The sequence below is a fragment of the Eptatretus burgeri genome, chromosome 16 (genome assembly GCF_056783735.1).
Source record: "Eptatretus burgeri isolate ZD-2024b chromosome 16, Ebu_testis_v1, whole genome shotgun sequence".
Classification (NCBI taxonomy): Eukaryota; Metazoa; Chordata; class Myxini; order Myxiniformes; family Myxinidae; genus Eptatretus; species Eptatretus burgeri.
In genome coordinates, this window is record NC_140976.1 from 32,459,689 (window position 1) to 32,480,294 (window position 20,606).

The following is a 20,606-nucleotide window of genomic DNA, read 5'->3' on the forward strand; positions in this document are numbered from 1 at the left end:
TGAGGAAGTTTATTCCAAAGGCGGGAAAAAAGAGGAATGAAAGAGTGAAGATGAGCAGTGATTCGTGATTTTGGTAGTTTTACCAGAAGGGGGTTGTTGGCGGACCTTGAGCGCCCTGTGGAAATGTGGTTGGGACAAATCACAGAGAGAGCAGGGGGGGCAAGGCTGGAGAGGAGTCGGTAGAAGACAGAAAGACCACCGACCAACCTGCGGTGATTGAGTGAGAGGCCCAAAGACTCAGCTTCATTGCGGGAGATGCCAATGATCTTAAAAGCCCTGGTTTCGACAGCGTGAAGTCGAGAAAGGTGGGAGGCAGGAGCACCAGCCCAGAGGGGAGAGCAGTACTCCATCAGGCTACGGACAAAAGCTTTGTAAGTGGTCAGGAGCTCAAGAGGGCCGTTTCTTCAAAATGAAACGGCCCTCTTGAGCTCCTGACTCGTTTCTTCTTCGTTTCTTCAAAATGCCAACAGGATTAGAAGAGCGTCGGGTTCTCCTGGCAGTGCAAAATAAAACTGAAAACAAGGTTGTAGTGTGCTGTTCCAAAAGATCATGCCACGTAATACTCAAGTTCAATAAACCATTGTCATTCTAGTCACAGAGGTAATGCTTGTTCCTTTCCACCTTATGGTCAGCAATTTTGTTTGGCTATTCTGAGTTAAATTTTACCTTGAAAAGAGGACAATCAAAACATTTATTCTCACACCAAACGAGATGATAAAAATACTGTACTTGGGTATTTGTCTGTCCCGCAGCTCTTGGCATCGAAAAAAAAAATCATATTCCTCGCAAGTGGAATCTCTTGTGACGCCGATATTCTCGATTTGGTTCACCACCGCGGATTCGGCCCGATCACTGATGAGAACTCTGGTGCAAAAGTTGTTTTGCTGATGCTTTCAAATTGTGAAGTTTAAACTGCTCACAATCGAGGAAGCGACTCGGTGGTCCATTGGGTAAAGTGTTGTTGCATCACCATTATTAATGCCGGTCTGATGGTTGTGGCTAATCAGAAACCTGGCCTGGAGAGATGAGCACCACCAGACGTTTTTCCCCATAAAAATGCCAATATACCATCAAAATGATCTTAAGGTTATGGCACTTCCATCACAACTAGTACCAAGAAGATGGTTACTTTAGTTTGATTTGTGTTCCCATGTGACCACGTACTGCAGTTCATGATTCTGGGATCCAAGTTTCAATAGAATTCCATATACAAACTTTGTTGCTTTGTCTAATGTCCACTAATCTGTTTTGCGTCTCATATAAAAGCTTTATGACCCTTGGACATCTTTTATTTCTGCAGTACCCTGTTATGATTTTATCTCCAAGAAATACTCACTCCCTGTGGGAGCGTAATAGCCCCCTCCCTTTGACAGGGGTCAGCAAAGCACTTGCACTATGTACAGTGGAAAATTGCAAGTCATCATCGCCGTTGCCGACTTGTAATATGCTCCCAGTAGTGGGGCGACACGGTACACATTTACAGAGACAATTTGAATACCCCACTCCCGAACGTCCACGAGTATTAATTTTTCAATGCCTGAAACCTTCCAAGGCACACGCCAAGGACAACCAATACATTTCCAGCGGTTTTAGAGTGCATACAAGACACAGAGACACAGAGACACAGAGACACAGAGACACAGAGACACAGAGACACAGAGACACAGAGACACAGAGACACAGAGACACAGAGACACAGAGACACAGAGACACAGAGACACAGAGACACAGAGACACAGACACACACACATCTTTCCTATTATTGTAAAACTGCATCTTCTAATGGAAATCTTCTGAAGCTCTTGGAATGCTTTTCCTTTGGCTGTTTTGTGTCTTTTTCCTGTCTCTATTCGATGTTAGGAGCTTTACCCTGTGGTGTTCGGAGGGGCCTGTGTGGCGGTGGAGCTCCTGCACGAACGCTTTGACCACATATTTTACACCGGTGGTTCTGCAGTCGGGCGATCTATAATGACTGCAGCTGCCAAGCACTTGACGCCGGTCACGCTCGAGCTGGGTGGGAAGAGTCCCTGCTACATTCACAATGATTGTGACCTTCACATCGCATGTCGGTAAAGCTCGGTTGCAAAAGGTTGACCATCGGATGGATTGATTTGTCTCTCATTCATTATGAACGAGCTGTGATCCTTAATGTGATCTAAAAATGAACTGAATCAACTGAAACTGAGTGCACACAAGCACTTTGTATGGGATCGAAACAAGGTTTGCACCAGTTTGTGTTTTTATCCCACAAGCATGTGGTATAGGATGTGTCCCAGTAAAAGTAAACCACCTCCAAGAGCTACACACCTGCTTTGAGCACAGAAGAAAGATTCCATTCCGTACGTTCAAAAGCACATTGCTCGATAACTAAAATGTTTCTGGTGGTGTTGTGTCGACAAGAAAGCGAGTCCACCAAGGCTGACACACCTTCTTGTCAATCCGGATTAACTGAACCATGAGGAGCCTGCTCGCAGTGTAAACTCGATAATATCATTCTGCTTCGATACATGATTAGCCTCAAAACCCTCAATCATTGCACATAGGGCCTTGCATGGCTCTACTTTTCTCCCTTGAAATTTTATCTAAACTTTGAGCTTGATCATGAGACTTGATAGACTCTAAAACAGAGGTATAAAACGATATGGAATGCTCTGTTCATGCTTGTGCTTTTTTTTTTTTCTTAATTTTTTTGGATACAAAGTCCTGGCTCATGGGAGAGTGAGGTTACAAGAGGGTAGAAGACAGTGAGACAGTCTGTGAATGCAAGAAGGGGATGAATGAACAGAAGGACAGAGAAGAGGGAATGAAACACAGCAATCTACAAGTGCATGGAGGGTTATGATGTCGCAGGGAGGGACGGTGGATGATATGAGATGGTGGCGCATAATGGACTCTTGAAACCCTGGATGGAAGAGTGTGATTGATCAAACTGAGGAATGCGAGTAATGCAGTTCTGCGACAAGAGAGGCACCAAGGAGTGGAGGTAAACTGTAAGCCTGGATTTTGGGAGTTTTACAAGTTGCAGGTTGTTGGAAGAATACATATGACATGAAGGGAGAGACAGAGGGAGTAAGATCAGCAAAGTACAATAAGAGGCCTCAAACCTGTGTGCTCCATATAAAATACCAGTTATGAAACTTTTTATTTCTGTAAGGCTCATGACAAAGCCTATTTTCTACACCTGCTTTTACAGATAATTGTGGAAATAAAGCGCGTTTGAATGCCATTGGGTAACCAACAGTTTGGTCACTCAAACATGATTAACCGTGATTGATGAGACAATATTGTGGGTTTTGTTTATATCCTTTTACAAAGGTTTATCTGCCTACTCTTGTGTGAATGGACAGGCGCATCGCATGGGGGCGATTTATCAATGCAGGGCAGACGTGTATTGCTCCGGACTATTTGTTGTGTGAGCCGGCACTCTGCGAGCAAGTAGTCAAAGAGTTACGTGCTGCATTGCAGGTGGGCACGACTGAAAAATTCTCTTTTTGGGGGGATACTAATTTGATAACCATGAAGGACTTGTCTATATCAAAGGCTCACTATTAGCCTGTTTAGTTGCTTTAATGTATGTCGGAGCCTTCTATTTATGACGTACACAAATATTTGAAAGCTTTGACCTCCCCTCCCTGCCTTGGTACATTATTCCCAAAGCATTTTGACCACCTTTCACAATTGGGGTGTAGCACAGTAGAAAAAGAAGGTGGCCTTCAAGCACCACACAGACAATGGAACATTAACATGTGTGTACAGGAAGTGAGACCAAACATATCCCATCCCGTTTCTGCACCTTTCACGTAGGAATACTACGGTGAAGAACCACAGAAGTCTCCAGACTACGGGCGCATCATCAACTCGCGCCACTTTAAGAGAGTACAAGGGTTGCTTGAGGGAGGAGGCACTGTGGCCTTCGGGGGACAAACTGACGAGGAGGACCTTTACATCGGTGAGGCAGTGGTTTGGGGAGTGAGAGGGGGTTTTTTTTTTTCTCTCAAATATCAAGGTTCATGGAAGAGCAAGAAGTCTCGTCACGTCACGTCTTCATTTATACACATTTTGCTTGTCTGTTTTGTCCAATACACTGTCTTCAGCCCTTTATTTTGTCTCGCTAGTTTTTGGGTACCATAGTGGTCTTTGCTGTGAGAATACTTGAGGTGAGAAAACTTCTTCTTCTTGCGTATGGCAGCTTGGCTGCCGGGTAGCAATCATTTTGATGGGGCACAACTATGCCCCTGATGCTGTGCCCCTATACCAGTACTCTGGTACTCATTTCGCCGACCTCGGAAGGATGACAGGCTGAGTCAACCCCCTGGTGTATTAATTCAGTGACCCAACGGGGCTTGAACTCAGGACCCCAAGATTGCTAAGCCAACACCAAACTGAGGAAACTTCTGAGATTATTGGTGAGGACGGTGGACTAGTCTAACAGAGGTTAGGAATTTCAGATACGAAAATATTTGGATTCTTAGCTTCTGGAAATTAAATGAGACCAAGGAAATTACTGTTTCACCAATGGCTCGTTGGTAGAAACCCATATGGCTTACTAATCGTCAGGAAGGAGTTGATCTGTGTTGGGCTACACATTGTAGTTGACTCTTATTGTCATGGTAACTTTTGATTGGCAGTCTAATACTACGAATGATAAAGGCGTTACTGCCCACCCTCCCACCCCTAAAATAAATTCTCCCATGTGGAATACAAACAAAATAATTCTGTCTGCAAACAAAGCATTTTATTGAATGAACATTGCCAATGCACATGGAATGTAAAGATCCATTTCCATTCCCAGCCCCCACAGTGATGACAAACGTGGATCCAGAAGCTCCTGTGATGCAGGAGGAGATCTTTGGACCAATCCTGCCTGTGCTCACCCTACCAGGTGTAGACCAGGCCCTAAATTTCATCAACGACCGGGAGAAGCCGCTAGCAATTTACGTCTTCTCCAAGGACCAAAAGGTGTCTGGTGTTGTCAATGACAGTTAAAATCTTGAATTGAGAACATGGATTGTAAACGAGGCACTTAAAGGGTTGTCCGGATGTGTCGGATTAACTAAGTACAATTAGCAGTGGATATTGGTTTGCCAAATCTAAATATCAATAAAAAAAAATGTGGTAGTCATTAATTTCCCTTTGCATACATAATATGTAAATGGCTTAATGTTTACCTGTTCTGTACTACCAACAGATAATCAAGCGCTTTGAAAATGAGACCTCGAGTGGTGGGATGATGGCTAACGATGTAATTTTGCACTACTCCATTGATACGCTACCCTTCGGAGGCGTGGGTGAGTTCCCTTGTCTTGCAAAACTGAAGGGACACAGTTACAATAGAAATCTGTGCTCTTATAAACTTTGGATGATTCTTTCCTTGTTAATTAGCATACCAGATGTTTAGTGTGAATTTTTTCTGAATGTAGTTTGAGGTCTAAGTCGTAATGAAGAAGGTGGTGGCGTGAAGCATGTTTAAGATCCCGTGGTAGCTTTCAAAGAGAATAAAGAGTAGGCCATTGTGTGCCAGTTACCTGGCTGAATTGTAACTTGATGTCCTAGTTGAGGGCTGCAATTTTCATTGGAGTCCAGAGTTGATGCTCATTTATGAAATCATTCTCAACCAGTCATGGGCTCTCTATACACCTGGTACCAGACGTAATTATAAGAAGAAGATAAATAACGAGAAAGCTTGTCAAAAGGGAAAGCCTGTCCTCATCTGCTTTGTACGAAACTTGATGAAAACAACAGATAAAAAAATGTAAAACTTATAAATTTGTCTTCCACATATTGTCATAATAATGGTTTGTTGAAAATTTGATGACATAAGCTCAGAGGACAATAAAAAAGATGTGGCCTGGACAGACAGACAGAGAAACAAATGAAAAATCACTCAGTGACACTTGGCAAAACGGAACGCCACTCGGTAGAGCATATACCTCCACCAAGGTGAACAGTTTACATTTTGTATCCCAATGATACAGTAGGTCGGATCTGATTCCGGACCTGAGCCAAAATCGAATCGGCTTGTTCTTGTCACCTAACCACCTCGTCTACCAAGTTTTATCATAACTCGTCCACAACTTTTTGAGATGTCATATATCAATAACTTCATATCGTTTTTGGCCCCATCTCTCAACGATAAAGAATAACTTTTAAAATTTTCGTATCCGGATCTTCACCACCAAATCGAATATTTTTCTCCTTTTCACACACCCAACCTGTCCATTAAGTTTCATCTGAATCCGTCCACAACTTTTTGAGATATCTTGCAATATTGTGTTTTAGCCCTATCTCTCAATGGTGAAGAATCACTTTTTTAAAAATCAGATCTTCACCAAAATTAAGCATTTCTGTCCTTGACTGGTCACCTACATACACAATTTTTTTCAGAACGATTGCTTGGGACAGACCAACACACATGGTAAAAAAAACTTTTTTCACCAAGTAACAAACGATCAGACTGGTGCTGTACTTACAAAATCAGTCACAGCAACCTTGACCTTTGGACCTCAAAAATAATGGCCTTCGAGCTTTTGATTGGTGAACCAATAGTGACCCGATATGCAAATTCTGTTCAGATTTCAAGTCGACCAGATGAAATTTGACCATTTTGTGACTGTTTGACCCTATTATTAATTAGTCTTCATATCATCATAAAGGTTTGATGAAAAAATGTTATGGCCTGGACACACACACACACACACACACACACACACACGGTTATTAATGTAAGCTTGAAAGTGGTATTTCCATCTAAATGTGTCAGAGTGCATTTTGTTCCATCACCCACCATTCTCAGGTAACAGCGGGATAGGTGCATACCACGGGAAGTTTTCCTTTGATGCTTTCTCACACCGACGTGCATACCTGCTGATGAACCTGGCACTGGAAGGCATGAACTCTTTGCGTTATCCACCTTACTCTACCAAGAAGTTATCGTGGATGATATGGTTGATCAAGAAGAGACGACAACCTCCCATCAAGCTCCTGTTGTCTATCCTCGTGCTGGGAATCCTCTGCGCTCTTCTCTTAAAGGTGAAGTTATAGTATAACGTGAGGTCGGGGCGAGTGAGCAGACTGGCAGCGTGGTTAACTATGCGAGTGATGTTTGGCCAAATTAACTGTGCATTGTTGTTGTTTGTTTGGCAGTTAGTTGAAAGTGTTTAGTGCCAAAATTAACTTCCATTTTGTTTCCTTTTATTTTTCAGCACGTCATTCTGTCTTAAACACTTCTGTTCGTGATTTTACTCTCGCACTACTTGAGGAAGACCCTAATTATAACCTTGAAATTGTGTTTGTTAATATCATTATTCCTTGTGATTTTCCTTTTCAGTGGGGGTTCGGGGGAAGGGGGCACCACTTCTTCTTCCCTTTTGAGTGTCTGTTGAAATTATTACCATGAGTGTGATTGTGGGAGCAAGAGTTTTTTTTTTTTTTAATAATGCAAACATAATTGTCTTCGATCATACAAAATGAAAAACTTTATCAACCTTGAATGTACTGTCATAAAACATGAGATCCACCTGGTACACTCACAGGTTCACCCTGTGAGCAGACAAGGAGCATTTCATGCATTAACTAATTAACGGAACATCGATCAAGTTACTGTGAAATCTGGATTTCAATTCCATCTTCTCTCATCAAGGAAACCAGCCCTGATGGGGGGAGGGAGAGTAGAAGGTTCACCAAGGAAAATAAATTCCATTATGTGCTCGAGGCACTTCTTCATGATCCACGATGAGGCATCACAGCGTGAGCTGGATAAAGGCTTATCTCAACTCAAGCTTGAGGGATGAACTGAATGGAATCAACGGAACATCGATGGAGGTACGCTAACTGCCGTGGGAAGCAAGTCCAAGCTGATGATTTGGGCGTTTTAACCTTTTGCCGATAGAACTACTCTTTTTGTGCTGATGAAGGGTTAGCATCTGAAATGTCAGCTTCTCCTTGCTTCCCACGGCAGTTAGCGTACCTCTTTCAACGTCTTGTTAATTTCATCCATTTTTGCATCATACTGAGGGGTGTTTGGTATGCTTCCATGCTTCCCAAGTGTGGGTTTGGAGAGAGTGAACAATCATGGGAATCGAACCCATGAGAAAAAAACGTGTTTGTTTATTACAGTATTTTTAAAAACAGCAATCACAATTTTGTGGGTTTTTTGCACTTGTTACTCCCTAAAGCCACTGTCACACCTTGACGATTTAGCCAGCGTATGCCAATTTATGAAAAATTTGTCTAACACTGGCGCACCTCGAATAAGTTATGGGTACGTTTTGTATACGTTAAGAGCACGCTGAAAAACTGCCATACGTCGTAGTACGCTGGCTTTAAACATTGTACTTTTGGGTTGTCCTCAAATTTTTGCATGCCTGAAATTTTACGACGTATGCTGGCATATGACTCACACGTTCCGCTACGCTGGCCATACGTTGTAGGCACGTTATGCGATCGTTGACACACGTTGCTTGTAAGTTACTCGTAAGACGAAACACGTCGAGGTAATGTTTAGCGTACCCGAAACTTATTTCTAACCTATGAGTAACGTTTTGTAAGCACGCTACACGAACGCTGTTCACACTTCGCAACACGTTACTTGAAAGTTCCTCATCTGTCGAAACGCGTCAAAGTAATGTTTAGGGTACCCGTGACTTATTTATAACATAAGAGTAACGTGCTTGGGAATTATTTGTGAAGCATGTCCTACGCACAAATACGTATGTAGACGTATTTGACGTCTTCAGGACGACCACAGAACTTACTGAACGAGTTTCCAACTTACAGATACCGTATAATGGCGATTTGGCAGCATTAGGGGAATTGGTATGTAAAAAGGGGCTTCACAGGAGGACCCCGTCTTTTTTTTTTAGACTTCGTGGTGAGTACATGTCCATGTCATTCCGAGAGATGGAGGATACGGCAAGGCTGAGACGACAATACCTACCTGTCCTCGAACATCAACATGACCTCATTGAGTTGACACTGCATCAGTTGCGTGCCAATAGAGCTGGGAGAAGAAGACGTGAACGGAGGAGAAGGAACTGGATCAGACCATGGATCGGGAGGCGACGCCATTACAGCATATATGACCAGCTCATGGTGGAACTCCGGAATGAGGACCATGCATCCTTCATCAACTTCCTGCGAATGCCCCCAGCGATGTTCGACGAGCTGCTAGCCAGAGTGGGTCCAAGGATAACCAAGCAGTACACCTTCTACAGGGATCCGCTTGAGCCTGGCATGAGTATGGCACTGAGCCTGCTGCTGTTGGTGCCGTGACTGCAGTGCTGTGGAAGCGATTTAACTCATTCAATGAAAACTATTTCGATTACCGAGCACCAGCGTCCAAAAACAATAGGCGAGTGACAGCCATTTATTTAAATCGTTCAGTGTAAATAATTTCAATAGTCGAGTGGAAGCGATTTAACTCGTTCAATGGAAACAATTTCAATTGCCGAGCACGAGCGTCCAAAAACAATAGGCGAGTGACAGGCATTTATTAAAAGTGAAGTTGCAGCCTATGAATAGAAAACCTCACGTAATCGTCGATGATTCGCTGCCACGCTATGCATACGTTAGACTATCGTTGGGCATAGGTTGTGGACGCCTAAAACGCGCTAATCAATCGTTGGTATAACTTATCTATAAGTTATCGAAGCGTTCTGTGTTCATTACTAGTACATTATGCATTTGTCCAAGTCGTTTTGAATACTTTAAAAACTGAAACAAAAAAATAGTTCATCGTGGGAATGAGAAAAAAAAAAATAGCCGAAAAGAACATCGAACAATGGTGCAAAGTAGTCTCCTATTCGTGGATGCAAGGAGGATCCATCATCACCCACACCCTCCCCATCACGCTTACCTACTACTACTACTACTACTACTACTGACACGCTCACCTAATACTGATACTACTGACATTGACATCTACTCAACATGGAGTCTGGAACACTGACTGGTTCCTCTTGCGAAGCCCATTTGTATATACCAATTCCCCTAAACGCTGCCAAATCGCCATTATACGGTAGATGCAAGTTAGAAACACGTTCAGTAAGTTCTGTGGTCGTCCGGAAGACGTCAATCAAATTCGTCTACATATGACAATGTGCGTTTGAGATACATTACTCATAGGTTAAAATTAAGTTTCGGGTATGCTAAACATTACCTCGACGTGTTTTGACTTATGAATAACTTACAAGTAACTTGTGTCAACGATCGCGGAGCGTGCCGAGAACTTATGCCAGCGTATGCGGAACTTGTGAGCCATACGTCGAGGGCGTCATAAAATTTTCAGCATGCTTGAAATTTCACGACGTACTAGACGTACCACGGAATATGACAGCGTACTTCATTGTTTTTCAGCGTGCTCCTAACGTATACACAAAACTTACCCATACCGTATTCGACGTGTGCCAGAGTTTGACACATTTTTCATAAGTCGGCATATGCTGGCGAAATCGTCAAGGTGACTGCGATGTTGACACTTCCAATTTTCAGGCGGTTATGATTTAAATCGGTATGCGGCAGGTTTAACAGAACGCCACGAGTTCGTCAGCGATACGTGCAGCGTGCTATGCCTAAGTTAAACTATCGTTGGGCATAGGTTGTGAACGCCGACAACAGGCTAAGCATTCGTTGGTATAAGTTATCTTAAACACAACGAAACGTTCTGTGCCCGTTACTAATATGTTATGCGTACGCCAACGTTTTACATACATTTTTATACGTTGCCATTGCTGACTAAAACGTCAAGATGTGACAGCGCCTTTACGAATCTCTTCTTCACCAGGTTTTTATTTTCCATTCCCCGTCTGATTCTTGTACGATCGGTGTAATCTGAATAATGTTTTCAAATGCAAACAATTCTCACATGATCATTTTCAGTTTGAATGCAAATATTTTTATTCATCCACCACTAAAAGCTGAAGAGGTACAAGGAACTTGATGAAAAAGGATCCCGTTTGGCCCATAATAATGCCTGTGTTACAACACCATGTTCAGAAAATCTATCAATTTATCGACTCATTTTCTCGAATAGTTTAGCAGTTATAGGTACAGGGATGTGTGCGTGCACACAGACATGCACAATTCAAACAAACAACAACTTTATTTGTAAGAGGAGGGGTGGGATCAAGGCAGTTGGAGGGTGAAGGATGAAAAAACACCGACAGCACATTCACGATTTGCTGAGACTCTTCCAGATGTCACAATCGCTACACATACATGCAATCACCCATCCATACCGACCTACCAGTCCTGCCAGTGTGTATGTGCGTACCCCTCTATCTCCAAAACTTCCAGGTACCTAATTCTAATTTAAACTTATCTACTGCTTCTGCTGCCACTACCTTTCCAGGGAGACCATTCCATGCATTAACTACCCTCTGAGTAAAAGACCCCTGCCTTACTACCATCTTAACTCCCCACTTCTTTACTCTCAGGCTATAGCCCCTTGTCCTATCACTGTCTATGCTGAATAACTCTTCTACACTTATTTTGTCTGTACTCTTCATTGTCTTAAACATCTTTGAATATGCCCAAACAATCGCTTCCTTTATAACGTATAAAGTTTTCTCCTTCAGCTGCTCTTCATAGCTGAGACTCGCTTGGCCCAGAATCAATCTAGTGGCACTACGGTATGATCTAGTCACACAACCCTCTGGCAGCTTTGTCCTTGCTCAGATGCATTGACCAAAACTGCATGCAATATTCCACGTGAGGCCTTACTAAATTCCTGTACAAAGTTAATACTACCTCTGAAATATATTTCTTGCTTAACTCCTGTACATATTACCACCCCTAGATCTTTTTCTTAATGCGTTATAGTTTCTGTTTTCAGTATATGCGTAAACAGGCAAGTTACACAAATGACAGAGACCAGCTAGGTAAGAAAAAAAAAAAAAGCATTAAAATATATAAATCTGACTCCAGTACTCAACCACCCTGGCCACTTTTTATGCTTCTTGTTTTACACCTCATTGGAATGTACTTACTCTGCATTCCACACATTTGCTCCTTGAAGTTTTCCCATTTTTCTGATTATGATTGTCCTATTGTTAGCTTCTCCCAATCTACATCACCCAACTCTCTCCTCATACCCTCAAGGTTTACCTTCCTGAAATCGAACACCCTCAGCAGAATGCTTGGACTGACTGTTACAATCGTTTGATCTGAAATGCTTCCCTACCTCTATCTCCTCCACTATATTGGGATCATAACGCTAAATGAGGTCCAACACTGCATTCTCCCTCGTGGGTGTATCTACAAACTGAGTTTAAAAGCAATGCTGAAGTAAATGTACAAAATGCTCACCTGCTGTGCTCTTTCCTTGTTCTTGGACCCAACCTATCCCTGGAAAATTAAAATCCCCCATAATCAAGAGTACTTATAGCTATGTGAATGAACATGTGCTTCTATTTGCACTTTAAAGTTAAAAAAAAAAACGCCAAAACAATGAAAGTTGTTTCTTGTAAATTAGAAAACTTGAAAGTTGTTTCTTGCTGTTTGGCTATTCCATCTTTTTCCTTTTGAAGAATCCAACCTAGAAAGAGGGTAACAAACATTTCAACATAATTGCAATTGAGAAATGCGCTACTCTATTCAAACACATTTCATTAGTTCAAACTCAACGTACGTGGTACAGAATTGAGGCAATCGCTGCGAGTAACAGCAGTCCCCCAATCGTAGCTGCGATGATGGTGGGGATGTAGTTGGAAACCTGCACTGTCTCTGCTACAATGAACAACTGAAAAATATGCGTGACAAGTTTATTATTTGTTACAATGGAAGAAGACACCACATTGACCGGATGACAAGTATCCACAAAGTGTTTTGTCTGGGCCTTTTTATGTGAAGCAGAATATGCAAATATAATTATTTTGTGATGCAACCAACAGCATGTAATAATGAAAAAACAAATGTTATTTAGTTGTCTATTGCAACATGCAAATAGACACAATCTGAAGTTTCACCTTTTTGTTAATTTGGTAGGTTGGTCGATTTAGTGTTCCTATCTGAGTGCAAAGCTAATGACACAGTGAGGAATCATGAGGAAATGGGAAAAATATGGAACAACCCCGACTCTTCCTGGAGCTGGCCGTTCGACCAAACTGAGCAACAGGGCAAGAAGGACCTTGGTCAGGGAGGTTGCCCAGAATCCCATGGCTACTCTGACAGAACTACAGAGTTCCTTGGCCGAGATGAGCAAACCTGCTGGAAGGCCAACAGTCTCTGCAGCACTTCACAAATGTAGGCTTTGTGGGAGAGTGGCCAGACGGAAGCCACTCCTGAGAAAAAGGCACATGACGGCATGCCTGGAGTTTGCAAAAAGGCACGTGAAAGATTGAGAGCAGGAGGCAAAAGATTGTGTCTGGTGAGGCAAAAATTGAACTCTTTGGCCTGAATGCAAAGTGCTACATCTGGTGGAAACTGAGCACAGCTAATCACCCATCAAACGAAATCCTCACCGTGAAGCATTGGTGGTGGCAGCAGCTTTTCAATGGCAGGGACTCAAACATGTTAGGATAGAGGGAACAATGAATGGAGTCAAATACAGGCAAATCTTTGAGGAGAACCTGCTTCAGAGTGCAAAAGACCTTGGACTGCAGTGAAGATTTACGTTCCAACAGGACAATGACCTGAAGCATACAGCCAAAGCAACACCGGAATGGCTTCATAACAAGAACGTGAAAGTCCGTGAGTCAAAGTCCAAAGCCCAGACTTAAATCCCATTGAGAACCTGTGGAAAGACTTGAAGATTGCTGTTCCCCGACGCTCACCATCCAACTTGACAGTTTGATCAAATCTGCAAGGATGAATGGGAGAAAATCCCCAAATCCAGATGTGTGACGTTGATACAGACATACCCAAGAAGACCCGAAGCTGTAATCACTGCCAAAGGTGCTTCTACGAAGTATTGACTCGGGTGGGGGTGGGGGCTGAATACTTATGCAAGTTTGATATTTCTCAATTTCATTTTTAATCAAGTTGTAAAAATTTCTAAAAACATGTTTTCACTTTGTCATTATAGGGTATTTTGTGTGGATCGGTGACAAATTTACATTTAATCAATTTTAAATTCAGACTGTAACACAACAAAATGTGAAAAAGTTAAGGGGTGTGAATACTTTATAAAGGCACTATATACGGTACAATAGTTTGTGTATTGTTTTGTAACATTTGCCTGTGCCACAAGAAAAAAAAAGAGTTCCCTTCCTATGTTAGACATGATCTTCGCAGCTTTCAATTGATAAAATATATTTCAACTCATCTTATTTTGCTTGACTTGTTGAGCCTTAAAATCTATTTCAATGGACCAACACTAGCTTTCACGAACACTTCTATTGTGTCACTGTATTAAAAGTATCTTGCATCACAATTTAAGAATTTAGACTTTTTATTCAAATAAAATTGTTCCAAAGTTATCCATGATAAATCTGAACCCAAATTCAGAAGAAATGGCTGAGATGAAATCTGTACAGATCATCTTGCTCAGCTTTGGTACAACAGGCTTCTGGGAGTTCCAAGTTTTAAATGAAAAATAATTAACTAGAACGGCACTTGGCAGAGTGCACATACTTCTGTCAGGCTGAACAGTTTACATTTTGTATCCACTGAAAGGCCAGATCTGGATCCGGACCTGAACCAAAATCCAATCGGCTTGTTCTTGTCATCAAAGCAACACTTCCACCTCGTTTCATCTAAATCCGTCCAAAACAATTTTTAGATATGCTACACAGTTCATCGTTTTTGGTCTGATCTCTCTGAAGAATCACCTGTAAAGTTTAAAAAAAAATCTTGTATCCAGATCTAAATCGTCACCAAAATCGAATCAATTCGTCCTTGACACACACTCAACCTGTCCAAATCCGTCCATAACATTTTTAGATGTCATGAGACATATCATTTTTGACCCTATCTCTCAATGGTGAAGAATCACTTAAAATTATAGTATCTGGATTCAGATCTTCACCAAAATCTTATTTGGTCCTCGTCACCAACTCAATATGTCCACCAAATTTTGCCTGAATCCATCCATAACTTTTTGAGATATGTTGCTCATATACAGACAAACAGTGGTGAAAACAATCTCCGTCCAATTTCGGTGGTGGAGGTAATTACATGCAAACCTGGGGTTTTTATGGTTTATCCTTTAAATTCTATGAAAGTAACAATAATCCAACAAAATGGAAGGACAAGTCTGAAGCAGTAATAAGTAAATGGCCACCAGGAGAGAGTTCCACATGGGATGGATTTGACCAACAGGTGCAAAGGATGTGCCATTAAGTAGGAAATGCCCTCAACAAATTTCGGTATCTGAAGGAGAGGCTAAATGGCATGCATAGCCCCTGATAAGGAGCGGATGTCGTGAGCTTCTCTGAGAGCAGCTGCTCAAAGCGACTTGGCCCCGATGGCCCTGACTCTGGAGCATACTGGTATAAAGATAGTAATAAGTATGGGTTCCAGCCAAATCTCCACACCAGGAACCCATCGATAGCATCAAAGTGAAGGTGGTGCAAATCCCATCCCAGATGAAGCAAATGTTCAGCCAGTAAACTCAGAAGAGGTGGCACAAGTGGAATGAATGATGACAGCGGCAGAGTATAGATAGGGATGAGGAGGTAGATGCAGATGGATGAGAGGGAAATGAAGCAATTAGTAAGAGGATGATGAAAGGGTGAAAAGCAGCAGAAACCATACGTAGAGTTTATCAACAAAATAAAGGAAGTAAAAGTGATGGCATTCAGTGAAAGACAAGTGCAATGTATTGAATATAAAACAAGTTGAGGTTTGAGGAGGGTGGAGTTGAAGACTTGAAGAAGAAATGGGGAGGAGAGGACAGAGAGTTGGGGAGGGGGTTTGAGGACTTGGGTTGGGGATGGAGCTTGAAGACGAGGTTGAGGACTTGGGGTGGGGGTTGTTTGAGAAGTTGAAGTCATCTTATATATTGCATGGAATATCTGTGGGTCCCTGCCATTACGCTGGCAAAGGACATTCCCAGCAAACTCCATAAATATGCCACGCTCTATTGGGAACGAATTAACTGACAACAGCCTGGTGAAACTGGGTTATCTGCTCGTTGGATATAAAACAACAAAACTGACTGAAGAACTTGTAAGTAGAACAAAGTGAGCACTGAGAAAATAAATTTCAAAAATATCCCTCCAAAGTGTTGTTGACACTTTTAATACTTTTTCTCAAATGTTTAAAGCTGTAGCAGACCCAAACAATAAATTATATAAAGAACTAGCCATGAGAGAAAGTCCTGCAAATTCCCTCATCCATTGAACACCACCAAATAAACTGTTGATTTGGAAGGGAAATACAGCATAGCAACTTAGGATAAAGCAAATAGGATGAATGGAACAATTAATTCAACAAGGGCTTCCATGGGTGAAATTTATTCCGTATTTTATGGAAATCCGTGTTTTTGTAACGACCCATACGGAGGTTTCCCTCTGTTCGTCATCAGAAAGGCATGCTGCCATTATGGGGAATTGAGGCGTTATTCCGATATGATGATTCGTTTATTAACCCATTCCATCCCGATGGGATGCAATGCAAACGCAATAACGCATCATGACCACGATTATGTGAATTAGTCCGATGATAATTTTTATTATGAGCTGTTTTTGTAGAAGTTGGCCGGGTTCAAAAGCTTGCAAGCGCGTTCCTGTGATCAGATGTCCGCCAGGCAGGAGACCGTGCGTTTATAAGAAGAAGGACGGAGGAAATTAGAAAAGGGGGTTCCCCCGATCGGAATGGAAGGCTGTGACGTTCATTCATCCCTCGCGGGCGATTTATATCTGGAGAAGACCGCTTGAGTTGTCACCGAGACGGGACTTACGAGATCTTTCCAAAAGACTCGTAGCAGTCATTGCTGCAAAAGGTTCTTCCACCAAGTTCTGACCTAAGGGGTTGAATACTTTCACAACCAGTGAGGTTTGATTTTTACTTGTGTGTTTGCAGGTACTCATTCCTGACATGTAACCTCCTTCAACTATAACAGTGTTTTGTTTGATCTCTTTAGTTATGAATAAAAAAGTTCATTTGGAAAAATTGTTTCTACATCATTCGTAATTCATATAAATGTGCCATTATTGGTAAGGGGTGAATAATTTTGCAGGCCACTGTATGTACAAACTCAATAAAATTGATAGCACAAAGAGAAAAACAAAGAAAACAATCACTTGTTTGAAAAATAGCTGAATAAAATGATACCAAGAATTTATTTGGTTCCTCTTGTTTCTTGCATTCCCATGCAGTGGCACATCTAATTGTATACAATGCTTATCAATCTGTTGAGCACAATGACATCTATTTTACGTTAAGTATGCATTCCCAGTTTAGGAACATCAATTTATTATGCACTTACTTGGAGGTGGGGGAGGGTGTGGAGGAAGTGAAGGGAGGTTTTGGGGGAAGGGGGAGGGCCTTTTAGAGAAGAGAGAAGAGGAGCTAAGGCGAGGGAAGAGGCATGTATAGAGGAGCATCCAGCAGGTGGTCAAAATTACCGTCACGTTCACGTCTGCAATTAATAAAAAAATTGTTCCTTGTTCAAGACAAGCGCAAATGGGAACCCATGTACCAAGAAACGTACCTGGTGTGTCATGGTGCTAATTTCACTCATTAGCTTGAAAATGCTGCGGTCGAATGTGATGTTCGTTGAAGAGCAAAGATTAACTTTGGTACTTTTCACCTGCAAAATAAATGAACAATTACTTTATTATGGCATCCACAGGTGCATCATGTTTCCCAGAGACAACAAACCAAGTTCTTGGATCCTATGGACATGTTTTTGGCTCTTGTGGGTCTGTTTCAACCACAAGGACAATGCAAGCTTTGCACTTTGACCATCCATGGCCAAGCATACGAATATTTAATTGAAAGAAACAGCTTATTAGTCAAAGGCTTGTCAACCTGGTGAAATTGTTTGCAAACCAGTTAGATGGCTATACGCTGGCACATTCATAGAGAAACAGGTTTTGCAGAACGAAAGCAATAGGAAAGTGATTACCTTTCTGAGTTCATTGATGAACAAGGTTCCGTTCACATCCAGCACTACTGAGCTGTTCTGCAGTGACACATTGGTGCACAAGATGTGTCTGTATCTAGAATGTGCACAGCCCTGCATTGAAAAAGAAAGGCATGGCTTAGTTCCATAAAGATTTTTGCTTTCCCATTAAAATGCAATTGTCATACTCGGTAATCAATTATACATATATATATATATATATATATATATATATATATATATATATATATATATATATATATATATATATATATATATATATATATATATATATATAAAATAATCCGAGTCTAATGTTTGATAAATGTTTTCTTCTTCTTTATGTGTGCTGCACTGGACTGTGGTTTGCATCATTTTCTGGTGGAGCAGCGTGCTTGGCTGGCAGGATGGCCTTGAGATACACACACTCGCCTCCAAGACGTCCAGCCTGGGTTTGAATCCCGATCCAGCTATAAATTGTCATCCCTGTGCGTCACAGGCAGGATGATTCATCAATGTGTGCAATTCTTTGGATGGATGTTAAACTGGGCATCCCATTTGCTGACCGACATTAGTTTGGTGGATGTTAAAAGATCCCACGGTGTCCTTAGTGAAGAGTAGGTGAGCTATTACCTTTAGCGTTCACCAATTAATACCGGGAGATGGGACACCCAGTTTAACATCCATCTGAAGGACGACACACACACACACACACACACACACACACACACACACACACACACACACACACACACACACACACACACACCCCTCGTCCTGCATGCGGGTTTATAGCTGGGTCGAGATTTGACACCGGTATAGACAGCTCAGAGGTGAATGTGCATACCTCTAGGTTGTTTTGGCAGCCCTGATAAATTTTTTTTTTTTTTTAAAGGAACTACAATAGTCATTAAAATCACACCCTTTGCCCAGTGAGTAATGAGTTACCAGTTTTACATGAACCAATGCATGAACTAAATCAACCAATTCGTGGTGGGAAACTCATGGGGACACTTTTGGCCCACATCACATCTATCGACAGGCCCCTGATTTTATACAATAAATACTCTGCAGTCTACACAATATCGGGTCACCCAGAAATCGCATTAAGTCGTATACTTGTGATTAAAATGTTAATTTTTCCTTTTGTATTGGTGTGTTTAATCCTAAATTACATTCTTAATGTTTATATAATGTAATAATAGCTCTTTTGAAATCAAAATGTATAATTTTTTTGACTTGTGATTATGGTAAAGAGGGTTTTGGGGCCCATCGAGTTATTTGAGGGCCTGAGCTGCGGCAGCCAAATGATCATCTTAGGTTACCCACCATAGCTTGATAGATATGAACAAAATGAATTCAAAAGAAATGTTCTTACGATGTCCGAATGCACTTTGTCAAGTGTTGCCCCAGAAGCAATGTCCTTCATCTTGCACTTCTCGTTTTTCCGGGGGTTGGGGGAAGAAGGATTCAATGAGAGAAAAACAGGATAGTATCCAGTCTCACAAAGGAATACACGATGATAGCACTACATGCACGATTATGACATCAGCATGATGGGCCATTTTGTTTGCTAAGTTTGCTCTGTAAGAGACCTAATGGTATGAGTAGTGCTCCAATTCAGCTGTCTCGTCTGAGTTCCGTTCTCTATGGGTCAAACACATCGATGCCAACATATGGAACTGCTTCTCGGAACACACCGTCCTTCAAATATGGGAACGTAAAAGGGGTTTGGGAATTACAACCCATCTACATTTTGGTTGTAGACATTAAAAATACTGCGGTGTCTTTCAAAATGAGCAGGCAATGCTCGTAGCATGCCAAAATTCCCCATTTTTAGTTGGCCTTTTTCAATAGCATTTCCTGATTTTGGTGGAAGTGCTCAGATGTGGATATCACATAAGCACTGTGGGCAAAATGGTCCATCATCTGGCCTCTGTTTCCTTATGAATTTACTGAACTGACAGAGAAAATGTTGCAATGAACCCAGGCTAGAAAACTCAAACGGGATGAAAGATGAGGAATGGAAAGATTATTTAGTTATTTGTTGTTATTATTATTATTATTATTATTATTATTATTATTATTCCCATAGATGGACCAGCTGGTTTCCCTGATGGAAACACTCATGCAGTTACAGTACAATTAAACAAGCACACAAGGCCGTTTGGGCACCACCATAATTGCGCAAAACCGTATTACAGGACTCCTGCATAATGATGTTCACATCTATTTTTTTTCTGCACAATAGTGAGGCTCATGGAAGAGCAAGGTTAAATTGACATTGGGTTAGCAGGGCAACAATTGGGCACAACCGGCAAGGGAATATACAAACAACAGAAGAAAGAAAGAAGGGTTGTGGGGGGTAATAAAGATCATGGGTCACGAGGTACAGTAGCAGTGCGCTACCTTCTTGTTCCAAACACAAAGCTTTTTTTTTTAAACTCTGACATCAAATTGAAGCATACATACAGGAAGAAGCATGCCGACTGATACCAAAATGCACTGCACAGAACATTTGCTGACATTGGTGTCATTGCATCCTTCCTTTTTCCTTGTGGGAATGTTAAAATTAAATAATCCCATGTGCATTACGTTAAAA

The 20,606-nt window shown here is 41.6% G+C and overlaps 2 protein-coding genes across 8 annotated transcripts in view; one reads left to right on the forward strand and one right to left on the reverse strand.

Annotated features, from left to right (window-relative positions):
- LOC147010829 (aldehyde dehydrogenase, dimeric NADP-preferring-like) overlaps positions 1-8,129 on the forward strand; it is a 52,888-nt gene extending 44,759 nt beyond the window's left edge. For 6 of the 7 annotated variants that reach the window (XM_085859963.1, XM_085859966.1, XM_085859967.1 and 3 more), the window contains 7 exons: positions 1,861-2,069; positions 3,348-3,465; positions 3,805-3,949; positions 4,793-4,959; positions 5,189-5,288; positions 6,794-7,029; positions 7,203-8,129. In XM_085859963.1, coding sequence (XP_085716089.1) covers positions 1,861-2,069; positions 3,348-3,465; positions 3,805-3,949; positions 4,793-4,959; positions 5,189-5,288; positions 6,794-7,029; positions 7,203-7,220 — 993 coding nt within the window. In that variant the 3' untranslated portion in view covers positions 7,221-8,129. Of the gene's footprint in view, positions 1-1,860; positions 2,070-3,347; positions 3,466-3,804; positions 3,950-4,792; positions 4,960-5,188; positions 5,289-6,793; positions 7,057-7,202 lie in introns of those variants that run through there. The other variant, XM_085859964.1, reaches the window with a different exon arrangement.
- A 1,364-nt stretch (positions 8,130-9,493) lies between these two features.
- The window catches only part of LOC147010830 (integrin alpha-X-like), a 217,548-nt gene continuing 206,435 nt past the window's right edge, over positions 9,494-20,606 (reverse strand). Inside the window, exons 27-31 of the mRNA XM_085859953.1 lie at positions 19,383-19,442; positions 18,008-18,118; positions 17,591-17,689; positions 12,626-12,736; positions 9,494-12,532 (exon numbers count right to left, since the gene is read on the reverse strand). Of these exons, the coding sequence (XP_085716079.1) occupies positions 12,500-12,532; positions 12,626-12,736; positions 17,591-17,689; positions 18,008-18,118; positions 19,383-19,442 (414 nt within the window). The 3' untranslated portion in view covers positions 9,494-12,499. The remainder of the gene's footprint in view (positions 12,533-12,625; positions 12,737-17,590; positions 17,690-18,007; positions 18,119-19,382; positions 19,443-20,606) is intronic.